Genomic DNA, 15,695 nt, shown 5'->3' on the forward strand with positions numbered 1-15,695 from the left:
ATACCAGCTCCAATATGCTCTCATAGCTTATCTGAAGGGTTTTCAACTATTGAGTATTGACCGCTACCACTCTCAACTATCAATTTGACTCCCACCACTTCCAACTTAACACTTTGTGTGTTGTGTGACTCCGGTTGAGTGGTTTCTAGCTTCTCTTTAGTCTTTTAAGAGCAGATTCACCTGCAGTCATTAGTAAACCACAAAGTGTTAGCCTAATATCATCAATAACACACGTCAAATGCTAAGAAATATTCACATGCGGAGTGACACAACACACAAAGTGTTGAGTTGGGAGTGGTAGGAGTCGAAGTGACAACGACCAATACCTAATTGTTGAAAGTGATAAAATCCAATAATTCTTATCTGAAAAAGATTTATAATTTACACGTTCGATTGTTATATCAAAAGAAAGATTGTTAATTGACTATCTATTTATCTAAATTTTTACAAATAAGGTTTTTTCTCACTGTGACAGGTAGAGGCGTACAAAAAAACCAGTTTAAGTCCAACGACTCGTAAACCAACCCGCCTCCAACCCGGTAAAACACCAGTTTGGGTCCAACTCGACACGTCAGTTTGGTATAAGTTTGAGATTTTTTGTGTTAAGAATTGCTTCCAATCCGATCTGCTTTGAGCACACATAAAAAAAACTGGCTTAAACACTAAAACTAGTTTTGAACCTGATCCAAATCCGTTTGGATGGGTTGGGATTTTTAATCCTAAAACAGGTTCTTAACGCGAACCGGTTTTGACCAAACCCAAACTAAAAGAATCTGGGCCAGTTTCTAAACCGAATCAGTTTGGGCCCAAATCAGGTTCTGTAGCCCAGATCATATTGGGTTTATTAAACTAGTAAACGAAGCCCAACAAAACGAATCCATATTTTTAGGTATACATATACTTTCCTGATTCTAGGGTTTCATTCTCTTGCAGAAGCTTCAACGAACACAAGCGCCACTTGTACCCGTCGGCCGCAAGGTACTTCTTTCATCAACCATCACTTGTCGATCTTCTCTGATTTCATAGTTTTATCTTCATAATAATATAGATATTTCTATCAAAATAGTGTAGTTCATGTAATTTAGCGATTATTTATGTATCCTGGTGATTAATTTTTGCTTATTATCTAGTTATGTGATAATCTTTGTAGTATTTTATATAGTTCGGTTCTTTTACGTAAAATCAGATCTATCAAAATTAGAATTGGTTTAAAATCTGTTGCTACTTTACCTCAACAATTTGTTTGGGTGGAGAATTTTTATTAAAATAGAGCATGCTACACGTTTAGGTTAGATATATGATTTATTGTTTAACCAGCCTCATACAAATAAAACTATAGTAAAAGAATAATTTTTTACTAGTAGTTTTTTGTGTGTAAATGTATAGTTATATGGATCAGATGCTAATTATTGTTTCAGTGTTATCGATGATTTTAGTATCAAACTCATGTCAATTTAACTGTCCAAGATCTCTTCTTTGATCTTATTGAAAGTTGTTTAGAATTTCTTTGTGTTTTACATGCGCCGGTTTGTCTGTACAATTTGTTAACCACAGTTTTAGGATTTGATGTTTCAGTTTCAAGTTCTAGTTTTCTAATGCTGGCGTGACGTTAATTTACATGAGTTTGCTACTAAAATAACAGTTTTAGAGTATTAACCTTTTTCAAGTTTGTCGCATTTCATAAATGAAAGAAACTACAATTTTTATGGTAAAACAGATGATGCAAATTTGTAACTATATGGACGAGATGCAAATCGTTGGATTCGTATTGATAATTCTAACCAACTTGCGTTTTGTTTTGTTTCGTTTACATGTTACAAAATGTGATTTGTTGTAAGAGTGAGGTTCGTAGGAATAGAAGCATAACTGTTGGTTGAATTTGAAATTGATTCAGGAAGTGAAGGATGGAGTCTCAAATCAAGCATGCAGTTGTCGTTAAAGTGATGGGGAGGACTGGTTCAAGAGGTCAGGTGACACAAGTGAGAGTGAAGTTTTTGGATGACCAGAACCGGTTTATCATGAGGAATGTCAAGGGACCAGTCAGAGAGGGTGATGTTCTTACCTTGCTCGAGTCTGAGAGGGAAGCTAGGAGGTTGCGTTGATTGTGTAAACCTTTCGCTTTTACTCATTTTGCTTTTAAGACTTGCTGATGTTTATCATCATTGCATTTTGATCCTAGTAGCAGGTTTGGGTTTACTTAAATCTGTATTTGTTTTCTTTTGAATGGATTGAATTTGGAGTATGTTTGATGGGTGGGTGATTTATGTTTGAATTCGAATTTAGAACATTAGCATATCATCTGTTTTTAAATATCCATGTGAACAAATCAGTTTTTGTCCATGTATTTTTTTTTTGGTAGAATTCAATCTTTTTAAGTATCCCTATGTTTTATTTTTTTTTTATTTTTATTTAAGAATCCATTATGTAGAGGGTTTTAAATACTGTAAGATATTGCATAAGATTGTGTTAGTTTTTAAAAAACCCGGTTAATTATAGTAAAAAATGAAATAACTGAACATTTCATTAATTGATAGCTTGTTTAGGCAATATTTGATTTTTCTGTTAACAATTTAGCAGTTTTAGTGGATTGATTATAATTCTTAGACCAACTTTAATGGTTAATGCCCCTTAAGGGGTATTTTCTGTCAATTATCAATTTATCATCATAACGCCCCTTCAAAAATTTGTAATAGCTAACGCTCTTTAATGCCACAAAGCATGGCTTTTTAAATGACTTTTGGCTTTTAGAACATAAATTTACCAATCTAATCACACCCTTTAGCAACCAAACATGAAAACTTAAACAATCTTTTTTTATCATTTTACTTTCTTCACTACAAAAGTTAATTCAAACACCTTTTCTAAAACTCCTTTAAGGAAACTTATAAGTCGATACTCATTTTTTTTAAGTTAAACAAGCAATCCCAAATTGCACTACCTTTTCTTCCATCTTGATTTTCAAGGAGGTGCCTACATTTCTCCTCTCACATCCTTTGCCATTAGGCTGGTTTTCAAGGATTTCACTTCCTCTCTTCTGGTCATGACAGACTTGGCTCTCTTTCCCCCGCAGTAGAGGTGCACAAATCGGATTTTTTTAATACCCGGTTCCGGGTATGGAACCGGGTTTGGGTACGACCGGGTTCTTAATTTTCGGGTATTGAGAATACCCGAGTCGGGTTCGGGTCCGGGTTCTGGCCAGGAATTCCATACCCTATGTATCCGGGGTCGGGTATGGCTCGGGTATGGAAAAACCCGCATAGGGTATTGATAAACCCGACCGGGTATTTGAAAACCTGGTTAGCGAAATAAGCAACATAATGTGTGTAGCGAATTTTGTGGGCATTTTTTCGAACTTTTTGTTCTTTTTTCTAAATATGAACATATTGTAAAACCTGGTTTGGGTATTTTAAAACCCGGTTACGGAAATTCTGTAAACCCGGTTATGGGTATTCTATAAACCCGAGTATTCTTAAAAACCGGGTAGAATTCGGGTACGAAAAAACCCAGTTACGGGTTCTGGTTCTGATGACATTATGCATACCCGGTCCCTACCCTACGGGTAGGGTTGGGTTCGGTTTATAAAATCACGGTTATTACAATACCCGGTTGCGGGTTATTTTTTCGGGTTTGGGTTCGAGTTTTTTGTGCACCACTACTCCGCTTTCCTCTCACTTTTTTCATTGTAATTCAAGCATAGCTCACCTTAACAAATTAAAAAGCCCATTTTCTTTATTTACTAAATAACTATACCCAATTCCACCGGTTATTAATCTAAATGTAAAAGGGGTCGCCCAAATGGCATAACCTTTTATTATATGACCTGACTCTGACACGACACAAAAATCCTGGCCCCGGTTGTTACAATTCTAAGCGCCGTAAAAAATGACGCCATTAAACATGATTCCTAGCTCCGTCACTTCATCAACCTCTAATTTCTTCCACCTAGATGTGATAGAATTTGTTTTATTGAACTAAGGGTGAGGAAGTCCATCTTTCAACTCTCTTCACCTCATTTAAGTTCTAACCAACCATCAATCATATATTGCTATATCAGTTTTTCTCCAGACTTTCTTGGATTAAACAATTATTTTAGTACAATTAAAAGTTAGATGTCATGATTTGATTCGGATGGAAGGATGAATGCTTGGTGACTCACGGAGTCACGGGGGATGACGGTCGCTCAGAACTTTTTGGAACACCCTGCAACACATGTTGAAAGCTCCCGAACCATACAGGATCAACACGTTTTTTTAAACGGTCAATATAATCAATCTCGAGCACTCTCGAGGTACCCACTAGACCAAACGGAGTACTCCGAGAGTAACCGAGTTCACCACCAATTTCAGGGAAAACCCGGTAACCTACCCGTCCGTAGGCACGACGGTGAAATTACTGGTAAATCCCGTTTGGCTCAAGGATCGAACCCAGGTTTCCCTGGCTCTCCCATCATTACCCACCAGTGCCTGCACCAAACGAGAATTGAACCTGTATCTCTTAAGAAAAACACAAGCTTTCCATCACTTGATCTAAAGACCATTAGCATATGTTAAGAAAAACACAAACCTTCCATCATTTAATCTAGAGAACATTGGCATACGGGATCAACAACCTAAACGGATAACAAAATGACCCACACTTTGAGGATTGATTGTATTCCGTTGTTCAAGGTGAGTTGATGGATGTGTCAGTATTTTGATTGGCGGCCATCTTTTTATCTCTTTTATCTTTCCATTTTGGTATGGCAGTTTACTTCCCCTGTTAGGTATCTGTTATGATTGAAAACACGTAATCAAACAAACCTAAAATATATTTTAATTAATATGGAGCAAGGGTATAAAAGATATCACACTCAATGTAGAAATTAGTTGCCCTATGATAAAAATTTATATTTATATATGATAAAAATCAAAAGGAATGAATAGTGATTTACTATTAAATTAAAATTAAAATTACATTTAATTGCATTACACAATTACACATTACACATTACACAATTATTTAAATTTAGAATGGAATGAATAGAAACATCATTAAGAGATGAGCAAATGGTATCGGGTATAGGTACCAGTCTCAAATTTATCAAACCGGTGTACTTTTGGTATCGGTTCTGCACAGGTATTCACCGGTTTTTGGTACCAATTTGGTACCCACCTTTTGGCGTTTTCAAAATCGTTACTTTTGGTTCGACACCGGTCTAGCACCATACCTGTATTTATTGATTTTTACCTTCAAATACCATACCGTATTGTACCGAGCATTTTCGGTGCCGGTACCTAATTTCGATGATTTTCGGGATCGGTACTTTCGTTGCCGCTACCGGTACCGAGCTCATCCATATTTTAACGTGTTAGCACCGTAATAACTGAACTGAAAACAACCGAATTTCCAACGTGTAGGACGTGTGGGTCCTATTATTATATATTATGTTATTTAAAATCATTTTTTATGACGAAGTGACTATCCTTACCACGTCATTTTATTTATGTTTTGATATTCGGTATCTGTTTGCCGTTGCTGACACGCCTTTTATAGTCATTGGGTCCCGCCGCAACGCGCGGGCGGAAAATACCTAGTTATTGTTAAAATGTGTCATGATAGTTAATCTTCAAGGCCCAAATCCGCAATAAAACATGAAGAATCCAAATTCAATAATCCTCAATTTTGTTAATCAGAAATTCAAGTCTCAAATCGGCAATAAAACATGAAGAATCCAAATTGAATAATTTTTTAATTGTATTAATTAGAAAGTAACTCAAAAACAATTAGAAATTCTTGATAATCTTGAATCACTTTTTTTTTAACGACAAAGAATCTCACGTGTAAACCAACCTACTTGGGGCTATGTCCAAGGTCGACTCCTCGACCGCTATGAGACCGTACCCCCTAACACGCGGGAACCGAATGAAATCCGTAAATCCTCGCCCCCTTTCAGATTCGAACCCGAGATTAAAGCCTCGATTCGTCCTTCACCCAGATGTCCCTCGAAAGGTATAAACGGAAATTGAACCTGCGTCTCCACTAGGGAGGGCAGACCTTTTTAACCACTAGACTAACATCTCATCTCATCTCAGGACACTTATCTTTTATATACTGACCAGATTTGCAAGCCATACTAAAATATTTGACCACAAATCAAATAGCTAACTGATGATCACATCTCTAGAGAGCCGTAATTGCAAGAAACATATATTTTGTACTATTACGTTATTTATACATAACATACAAGCAAGAGAGATTCGTTACGTATAACAATATCTAAGGAAAATAAAATTTTAGGATTTTTTTTTCCTTAAACAAGACTCGTGGAATCTGCAGCGACCTCGAAAATGTAGCCGTGACAATAATAAAAAATATCCTATCTTTGTCAAGCAAACTCTTGCATCTTTGGGATCTACCCCACTAGCTTAAAAATATTTAATACCTTCCTTTTCCCCTGATTATCTACTTCAAGATTCCTTCATTTATCTTCTTCACTTCCCACACCTAACCTCCAAAATATGGGAACTGAAACCAGAAGATCCACCGTTGACATCTCAGAGCCATTGCTCCAACAACCAACCCACGTTGATTCAACTCCTGAAATCATACCTGAATGGAAAGATCAAATAACGTTCAGGGGGTTGATTGTCAGTGCTCTGTTGGGGACCCTTTTCTGTATTATTACCCACAAGCTCAATCTCACTGTTGGAATCATTCCTTCCTTGAACGTGGCTGCTGGTTTGTTGGGCTTCTTCTTTGTCAAGTCTTGGACCACTTTTCTTGAAAAGTTTGGGTTTTCTGCTCAGCCTTTTACTAGACAAGAGAATACTGTTATTCAGACTTGTGTTGTTGCTTGTTATGGCCTCGCTTTTAGCGGTAATTTTCGATATCCTAATTCTGTTATATGATTGCTGTAATGCTGTTGGATGTTGCAAGTGTTTATGTACCGGTTAAATCTGGTTTTAACTTATAACATGCTGTAACTAATTTTAGAAGTATGGTGAACTTGAAGGCCCATATTACTATGTAGTTAATATCCGGATATATCAACCGATATATCGGTTATCAGTCCCCTGCCGAGATAGCGGTACAATATATTGGTTAGAATATCGGTACCGATAAATCAGCGATATTGTCCGATATTTGACCAATATAGGACCGACATTTGATTGATAAATCACTGATTTTCCCGATATCAGTACCATTCTTCTAATTTCTACCGTTCATTTTTCTTCTTATTGCTGCTATTAGTGTTTTAAGCCTTAATTGTTAGTTGTTACTGTTAAATGTTAGTGTTTTAAGTCTTAGTCAGTTCTTACTTGTTACAATCGTTAGTGTTAAATTGCTATATATATAAATTTGGCATGATATTAAAATTACCGATATCCCACCGATATCCCACTGCAATAACCGATATCTCAAATATCGCTCCTTGACTGATATCCGATATTTTACCGCATTAACTACTTAGCATATTAGTGTATACCGGCCAGCTGCGGAACTAGCCCAAAAATTTAGGGGTATCCCAGTTTTTTACTTTTTAGCTAGGGTATCCTTTGTATAACGGAGACGAAGTTAAGGGGTATTTTTACACTACGAAAACGGAGTTAAGGGGTAGCCCGTGCTACCCCTACTAACATTCTAAGTCCGTCCCTGATACCGGCCCACCTATCACATCATACAGGGTCATATTGTGTAACCAGAGGGGTCAAGAGGGTCCGCTGAACCCCGAGTCACTAGAATTTATTGGATTTATACATATAAGATCTGAATTTTTATCAGTAAGAACATGAGTTGGACCCAGTAGTTGTAACGAATGGAATACAGAACCTTATGATGACCCCTCGACTAAAAAGTTCCGGTTATGCCATTGTCAGTAGTCACTTTAGTCAAAACATGATACGGGTCATATAATTTGACCCTCATACGATTCATATGACTATTTTCGTTGTGTCATACATGCCATATGCACATTTTCTCCGGGACTTGCAATTCATATGAACCATATGGCCTGTATGACACAACAGTGTGTTAGTGGTGTTTGTTTAGCGGTCCCCTTTGAAGGTGTTACAATGTGTTTTTCCATGTAGTGATTGGTCATTGATCATGCAGGTGGATTTGGGTCCTATTTGCTGTCAATGGATGAGAGAACATATAATTTGATTGGTGCGGATTACCCTGGTAATCGGGCTGAAGATGTTAAGAATCCAGGATTGTTGTGGATGATTGGCTTTTTATTTGTTGTCAGTTTTCTTGGCCTTTTCAGTCTTGTTCCGCTTCGTAAGGTAATAATCTTGTATTTTTTTTTTTTTTTTTTTTTTTTTTTGTTGAGTTTAAGGTTTTGGGACTTGGTTGCATTCATGGATTAGTGCAACACTTGTTGATGATGTTTGTGTTATCAACATATTTATTGTAACTGGATTTGCAAACTAAGACCAAAGTAATTCAAGTTAGGTTATAATACAAGTTCGGAGATGTGAAGTACATACTTGTTATCCTAGAGTTAATTTGGTGTAATCCAAGCACTAGAGGTTCGAATTACTACATTCGGAAGTGATCTCCATACACGACATAGGAAATACAGAAACTAGCAAATCCCCAACTCATAGTTATTAAAGGCACTAGGCGCACTCAAGGCGCACAGGCCTCACCTGGGGCCTAGGTGCAAAGCGCAAAAAAAGCGAGGGCCTGAGAAAAATAAAGCGCATAATTAAAAAAAATTAAAAATATATTATGTATTAGAAAAAGAATACTATTCTTCAAATAAAATAAACAAAGTCTATTACGTAACACTTTATATCATCTAATTAGTACCAAAATATTAGTGTATCAGTGTTATAAAGTAGTTTTCCTTGAATAAAAGTAGAAATCTGGTTAGAATCTTGTTGGAATTTAGAGAATTTGGCCGGAAGCTCTCCGGAATCTAGGAATCTCGCCGGAATGTGCGCCTGAATCATCACCTGGAGAATTAAAGCGCAATTTCATCGATTGAAAGCGCAACTGCCTCGCCTCGCCTGAAAAATGGGCCTAGGCGCAAGAGGCGATGGCTTGTAACAACTATGCCCCAACTTATGTAGGAAGTTTTTTGTTTATATATTCACTTCTTTTATTACTCATATTGTGTGTGATCTCAGGTGATGGTGATGGACTATAAGCTTACATACCCTAGTGGAACCGCCACAGCGATGTTAATCAATAGTTTCCACACTACTAGTGGCGCCGAGCTTGCAAGGTAACCAACCATGAAATAATATATTCATCAACTGCTCCCAAGTTTTGGCAGAAAATTAGAAATGTGCTTTGAAAAATGACAAATATTTATAACGATACTTTCTGAGCTTCAATGGAAAATCATAACGATAGTAACATCCGAAAGTTTGCTAGTTTCCCTGAAAAAATGTCGATAGTTTCTTTATGAACTATACTACTTGTGTAAATTTTTCATGTGATTGAACTAATTTATGATTTTTTTGTACAGGAAACAGGTAAGCTGCCTGGGGAAGTATCTGAGCATAAGCTTCGTATGGAGTTGCTTTAAGTGGTTCTTTGGTGGTATCGGAGATTCATGTGGATTTGATAATTTTCCAAGTCTGGGTTTGACTCTCTTTAAGAATACGTAAGTTCGTTCATTTTTTGTCATAAGAACCTTAAACAGAGAAAATTTCTATATAACTGTAAGAAATCAATCCCTTATTTAAATACAACTAAATGTTGACATCCGTTTGTTATGCAGGTTTTACTTTGACTTCAGTCCTACTTACGTTGGATGTGGTCTTATTTGCCCGCACATAGTCAACTGCTCGGTCCTTTTCGGAGCTATCATATCATGGGGCTTGCTTTGGCCCTTCATTGATGCACGTGCAGGGGACTGGTATCCGGCTGATTTAGGCAGCAATGACTTCAAAGGTCTTTATGGATACAAGGTACACATTACCCATTTTTTCATGGTTAACTTTTATACATGTTTTCTGCTATATTTATATCCTTTCCACCATTACTGTGTATGCAGGTCTTTGTAGCTATTGCGCTAATTCTTGGGGACGGGCTTTACAATTTGGTAAAGATAATAGCGATCTCCGTCAAGGCTGTGTTGAACAGCAGCACGAGACGACAAGATCTCCCTGTAATAAAGGAGATACTAGGTAAGATACAACTTTTATAGTTTTATTCACTTGTTATGCAGATACGTTATGCGTATGTTGTTTGACTTCAAACTAGTCAACTTTTACAGACGCCGAGGCAACCAAATCACAAGTAGAGCAACAGAAACGAGACGAAGTGTTTCTAAAAGACAGGATACCAACGTGGTTTGCAGCATCTGGATATGTCGGTTTGGCTGCAATATCTACCGCAACAATGCCGCTTATTTTCCCACCGCTTAAATGGTACCTAGTTCTGTGTTCTTACGTAATCGCCCCCGCCCTTGCGTTCTGTAATTCGTACGGAACTGGTCTCACCGACTGGAGTTTAGCCTCAACGTATGGAAAAATCGGTCTTTTTATAATATCTTCGTTAGTCGGAAGCAACGGAGGTGTGTTAGCCGGCTTAGCAGCATGTGGTGTTATGATGTCGATTGTCTCCACTGCAGCCGATTTAATGCAAGATTTCAAAACCGGTTACCTGACTTTATCGTCAGCAAAGTCAATGTTTGTGAGTCAACTAGTGGGGACCGCTATGGGTTGCATCATTGCCCCCCTCACGTTTTGGATGTTTTGGACCGCGTTCGAGATCGGGACCCCAGACAGTCCTTACAAAGCACCATACGCCGTCATATACAGAGAAATGGCTATTCTTGCAGTTGAAGGGTTCTCTGAGCTTCCACAGCATTGTTTAGCGTTATGTTGCGGATTCTTCGTTGTGGCCTTGGTTTTGAACCTGTTACGCGATTGGACTCCTTCGAAGGTGTCCAGATTCATTCCCATTCCCATGGCAATGGCTGTGCCGTTTTACATTGGTGCTTATTTTGCAATCGACATGTTTGTTGGGACGGTTATATTGTTTGTGTGGGAGAGAGTGAATAAGAAGGATTCTGAAGATTATGCAGGTGCAGTTGCTTCGGGGTTAATCTGTGGGGATGGAATATGGACCATACCATCGGCGATACTATCCATTTTCAGGATCGACCCGCCCATTTGCATGTACTTCGGGCCTTCAGTAAGCAGCTGAGCTCGCCATGCCTTTGTTTCAGTTAGACATGCAAATATGTTTGATATAGTATTCTTCTATCCACATGTTATTTCTTTCCTATGGTTGCTACTGTCTTTATGTTATCTTTTAAAGAAATGCAACTTTTCTTTTTAGTGGAAGTATTTAGCAAAATGTTATATAGTTAGATTTTTTTTTTTCATTTCTTTTAGTTTTATCAAACAACAAAATAATCAGAGTTTGGAAACTCTTCTGCATATAATATATGCTTGACAAATAAATACAAAAGATACAACATATACTTGTAACCTGCACACAGCTTAGTAGCTTACTAAGACTGTGGGGTGTGGAAACATTGTGGCACCCACCCCAACAACGGCGTGGAACACCGCCCCCCTATGGCGTGGACCACGAGCGTGGTGGGTTGGTGTGAAGACCAAGGGATAAAGAAAACATCATTGGGTAAGTGTTACTAAGGTGTTTGTAGCCCAATGGTACCAATGTGTTTGTTAAAGTGTAGTCCCTCTTCCATGTGGTGAGTGTTCAAGTTCCATTATTGGCAAAATGAAGTATTTAAAAGTATGTTAGTTTGCCGTTTAAAAATGTGTTACGGAACAAGTACAAATAAGGTTTTGACCCGACTGTGGTGAAATTGAAGGATTTCAAATATTTTCCTTGAACTGCCCAAATTATGTTTAGTTGAAATTGATAATCAATCTATGAGATCACATCCTGGGATAGTAGAGAACTTATCGCATAAGGGAGACACGATTATTGAAATACTATACACGCAAAAGACTTAACGTACGATATATATATAGGGGTCAGTTAACGTACAATTGGTCTTAACGTACGATACGTACGCGATTAGAAATCCGCACGTTATAAACCTCAAAAGACTTCACGAACCCGGACATGTTCATAAACTCGCATGGGACTCACAAACACGGACACACAAATTGGTTGTTCGCATGTTATATCTCAAAATCGCATGGCTTCACAAACCCGGACATGTCATAAACTCGCATGGGACTCACAAACTTGGACAACCAAAATGTACAAAATCTCATGTTATACACTAGTCGCGTACCCATCGTACATTAAGGGATATTGTACACTACACTTTCTCTCTCTCTCTATATATATATATATATATGTGTGTGTGTGTGTGTGAAGGATAAAACGAAACCCCACTTGAGTTGAGAAAACTCAAAAAAACCTTTGTAAAAACCCCATGTAATGTTTTTATTTTTTCTAAAAAACAGGGAATGTAACATACATATATTTGAACATTTTTATAAAATAAAAACAAAAAAGCACCGAGTAGTTTATTTTTTAAAAAATGTTAAAAATTGCATATTACATAATATATATATATATATATATATATATATATATATATATATATATATGTCCAAAAAATGTAACATATAAATTTTGAACATTTTTTTTTTAAAAAACTAGTAGGTGCTTTTTATATTTTTTTTATAAAAATGTTCAAATACATTTATGTTACATTCCCTGTTTTTTTTAGAAAAATAAAAATAAAAATGTTACATGGGGTTTTCTTGAGTTTTCTCAACTCAAGTGGGTTTTCGTTTTATCCTTCCCCTATATATATAGGGCAAGGATCCGTTAGCAACCACCATTTATCGGGAAAACCAATTCAAACACAACCAAAACTACTTAAAAAAAAGCTTAAAAACACAATTTTTTATATTTTTTTGTTAAAATCGCATCTTTTTATTTATAATTTTTTTAAAAAGTCGCGATTTACTAAAAAAAAACCTTTTTAGCATTTAGTTTTGGGTTTAGTTTTTACCATTTAGCTTGGGTGGGAGGTTTAGGTTTGTTTTTTAGGTTTTTCTGTGGGTTGGGGGGGGGGGGGTTAGGTTTTTGGTTGCTGGGGTGGGGTGGTTTATTTTGGTTGTGTTTACATTGGTTATCCTGGTTCTCGCAAAAACCCTACCGGGTTCATGCGGGAACCACTATTTATCGTGGGAACAATGAGAACACTTGTGAATACAACCAAAACAAACCAAAAACAAACAATGAACCCCCCCCCCCTCACCAACCAAACTTCACCACCTCCTAAAAACTTAAACCCCTACTGTCACAACCCCCGACCCCTATCCCGGGAGCAGGCGGCCGTGATCCAGTTTCGGTGGTATCCTGTTATTGTCTAATTTGGCAGCGAATTTTTCATTAGGACCGTAGTTAGGAATTATTTTATCAGAGTAAAATACCACATTTTCATATCCTTAAACACATGGGTAAAGCCCAAGTTTTCAATACACACATTTTCATAGGGATACACCCTATTTTATTGAATAAAAAGATCTATTTTATTCTTAGGTAACTTTATTGCCACTTTTCCAAGTCTTCAGTGCTGTCCAACTGCCTTCTATTTGGCTTTCATATTTTGTTACCTGAAACGCGTTTTAAAAACATTTTGTCAGTGGGAAATATTGATGAGTGAATCCCAGTTTAATCAAGTTTCAATAAAAACCATTGTACAGTATTGAGGGCAGTCTCGCAATTACATTTGTTTCCAAGTTATAACAATTAACATCCATGGTACTGTCATACTCAACTTGTGGAAATGTTACTCCTTGACCAGGTGGTAACAAATTTTGTATACAAAACCCCAACATACTCATGATAATTGTATTCTTGTAAATACTCAATAACTGTTTAATATATAATTAATCATGTGAGGTTTTGTAAAAACAGTTAACACAAAAAGAGGATTACTCACATTGCTGTCTTAGATTATCCGTAAGGGTTTCCTGATGACAATCTATAAATTACACAAATGCACGCGTGTTAGTATAATAACCCAATTTAACATTAGTAATACCTTCCCCGAGACGGCATTCCAACGACTACGTCGGGCAGAACCACGACAGCCGTTACGGAACCCTAGATCAATCAGGCAGAGTATCTAATACGTCTCCAAGGGTTGTGATACTTACATCGTAGCAGAACTTCACTATTTAGGGAGTATAATACCCGAGTATAATGCCTACACTTTAGAAATTGAGAAAAGAAAACTGAACGAATTCGATTGAAGGCCCGATGCCTCCTTTTATAGGGGCTGATCTTGGGTTTCTCGCGGCCCGCGTAACACAAAACCGGGACCTACGCGGCCCGCGTCAACGCTGGTCAACAGCGTAGGTGATCCGGGTCATCTAGTAGGCTTGACACGATGATGACACGTGTCGGCCTGGGGTGTTGCCGCGTTCTTGGTCTCTCGCGGCCCGCGTAAGCTTAAGGGTGGCTTACGCGGCCCGCCTAAGCCCCTAAAATTCAAATTTTTATTATTTTTATTAATATTTAAGGTATTCTGGGCCCGTTTTCACGTATGGGGTGCTTTTAGGGACATATTGGGATATTTTTAAAATATATTAGAGTGTCGGAAAAATTACGAGGGTGTCGGTTTACGTTTGGGTTGTTATATCCTCCCCACCTTATTTTAGAGCTCGTCCTCGAGATCTACTGGAACAAGTGTGGATATTTTCTTTGCATTTCCGATTCAAGCTCCCATGTGTATTCAGGTCCTCTCTTGGAGTCTCACTTCACTTTGACCAGAACTAATCTCTTATGCTTAATATTCTTAATTTTCCTGTCTTCAATTTGTAGAGGCCTTTCTACAAATTTAAGTTGCTCATTTACCTCTATATCCTTAAGAGGCATTACGAGTGATTCATCAGCTAGGCATTTCTTGAGATTAGATACATGAAATACATCATGTATTCCTGCCATTTCCTCTGGCAGTTGTAGCTGATAAGCTACGGGTCCTACTTTTCTAATGATCTTAAAAGGTCCAACATATCTGGGACTTAGCTTCCATCTTTTGATGAATCTTACCACTCCTTTCCAAGGAGAGACTTTTAACAATACTTTGTCACCTACCTGGAATTCTAATGGCTTACGTCGGTTATCAGCGTAGCTCTTTTGTCGATCACATGCTGCTTTCAGTCGTTCCTTGACTTGAATTTTATCCTACACCTTTTTGAAATTTATCCTACACATACTGAAATTTATCCTACACAACTTGTAATTCATCCTACACACCCCATAATTTATCCTACACTTTAAATTAAATTTTTTCTTCTTTGAAAAAATATATTTTTTGAAAATTAGTTACAAATTTAATTTAGTTAGCTATTAAAAAGGAAGACTAACAATTAGTGATCTATCTTATTTTACCAATATACCCTTACACCCATATTAAATACAAAAATTAAATAAAGTAAAATGAAGCATTCTTATTGGTTGAAGTTTGTTCTTTTTTATTCTTACAAAAAAATTCTTCTCATTTGAACCCTTCACTATTAATAAAAGACTCCAATTAATGCCACATGACAATCTCTCCTTCAACCTCACAATTTTTACTTAATAATTTGGTTATCATTATCCTTATTATTATTACTACTATTTACTATAAGTTATCTCAATTTTAATTTTTATGATCACTCCGTCTAACTTTAATTAATATTATATATTAAAACATCTTCCTAATATTATGTAATGATATTAGGAAATTATGGTTTATTTAACCTCTTAAA

The 15,695-nt window shown here is 37.0% G+C and overlaps 2 protein-coding genes across 2 annotated transcripts; both read left to right on the forward strand.

Annotated features, from left to right (window-relative positions):
- Positions 1-871: 871 nt before the first annotated feature.
- LOC110878454 (40S ribosomal protein S28-2) lies at positions 872-2,312 on the forward strand. The gene is made up of 2 exons (XM_022126757.2): positions 872-978; positions 1,895-2,312. The coding sequence occupies exon 2, from the start codon at positions 1,905-1,907 to the stop codon at positions 2,100-2,102; it is 198 nt and encodes a 65-aa protein (XP_021982449.1). The 5' UTR covers positions 872-978; positions 1,895-1,904; the 3' UTR covers positions 2,103-2,312.
- Positions 2,313-6,426: 4,114 nt separating this feature from the next.
- On the forward strand, positions 6,427-11,298 carry LOC110878455 (probable metal-nicotianamine transporter YSL6). Its single transcript, XM_022126758.2, has 7 exons — positions 6,427-6,855; positions 8,092-8,264; positions 9,114-9,211; positions 9,458-9,595; positions 9,713-9,902; positions 9,989-10,121; positions 10,211-11,298. The coding sequence occupies exons 1-7, from the start codon at positions 6,498-6,500 to the stop codon at positions 11,143-11,145; spliced, it is 2,025 nt and encodes a 674-aa protein (XP_021982450.1). The 5' UTR covers positions 6,427-6,497; the 3' UTR covers positions 11,146-11,298.
- The last annotated feature ends 4,397 nt before the right edge of the window (positions 11,299-15,695 follow it).

Source organism: Helianthus annuus, chromosome 9 (assembly GCF_002127325.2).
Source record: "Helianthus annuus cultivar XRQ/B chromosome 9, HanXRQr2.0-SUNRISE, whole genome shotgun sequence".
NCBI classification, from domain to species: Eukaryota; Viridiplantae; Streptophyta; class Magnoliopsida; order Asterales; family Asteraceae; genus Helianthus; species Helianthus annuus.

Coding starts and splice junctions, on each gene's coding strand:
- LOC110878454 (XM_022126757.2), top strand. CDS start 1,905: ATGGAGTCTCAAATCAAGCATGCAGTTGTCGTTAAAGTGATGGGGAGG.
- LOC110878455 (XM_022126758.2), top strand. CDS start 6,498: ATGGGAACTGAAACCAGAAGATCCACCGTTGACATCTCAGAGCCATTG. Junction 9,212..9,457: donor AGTGGCGCCGAGCTTGCAAG/GTAACCAACCAT, acceptor TTTTTTGTACAG/GAAACAGGTAAGCTGCCTGG. Junction 10,122..10,210: donor TGTAATAAAGGAGATACTAG/GTAAGATACAAC, acceptor CAACTTTTACAG/ACGCCGAGGCAACCAAATCA.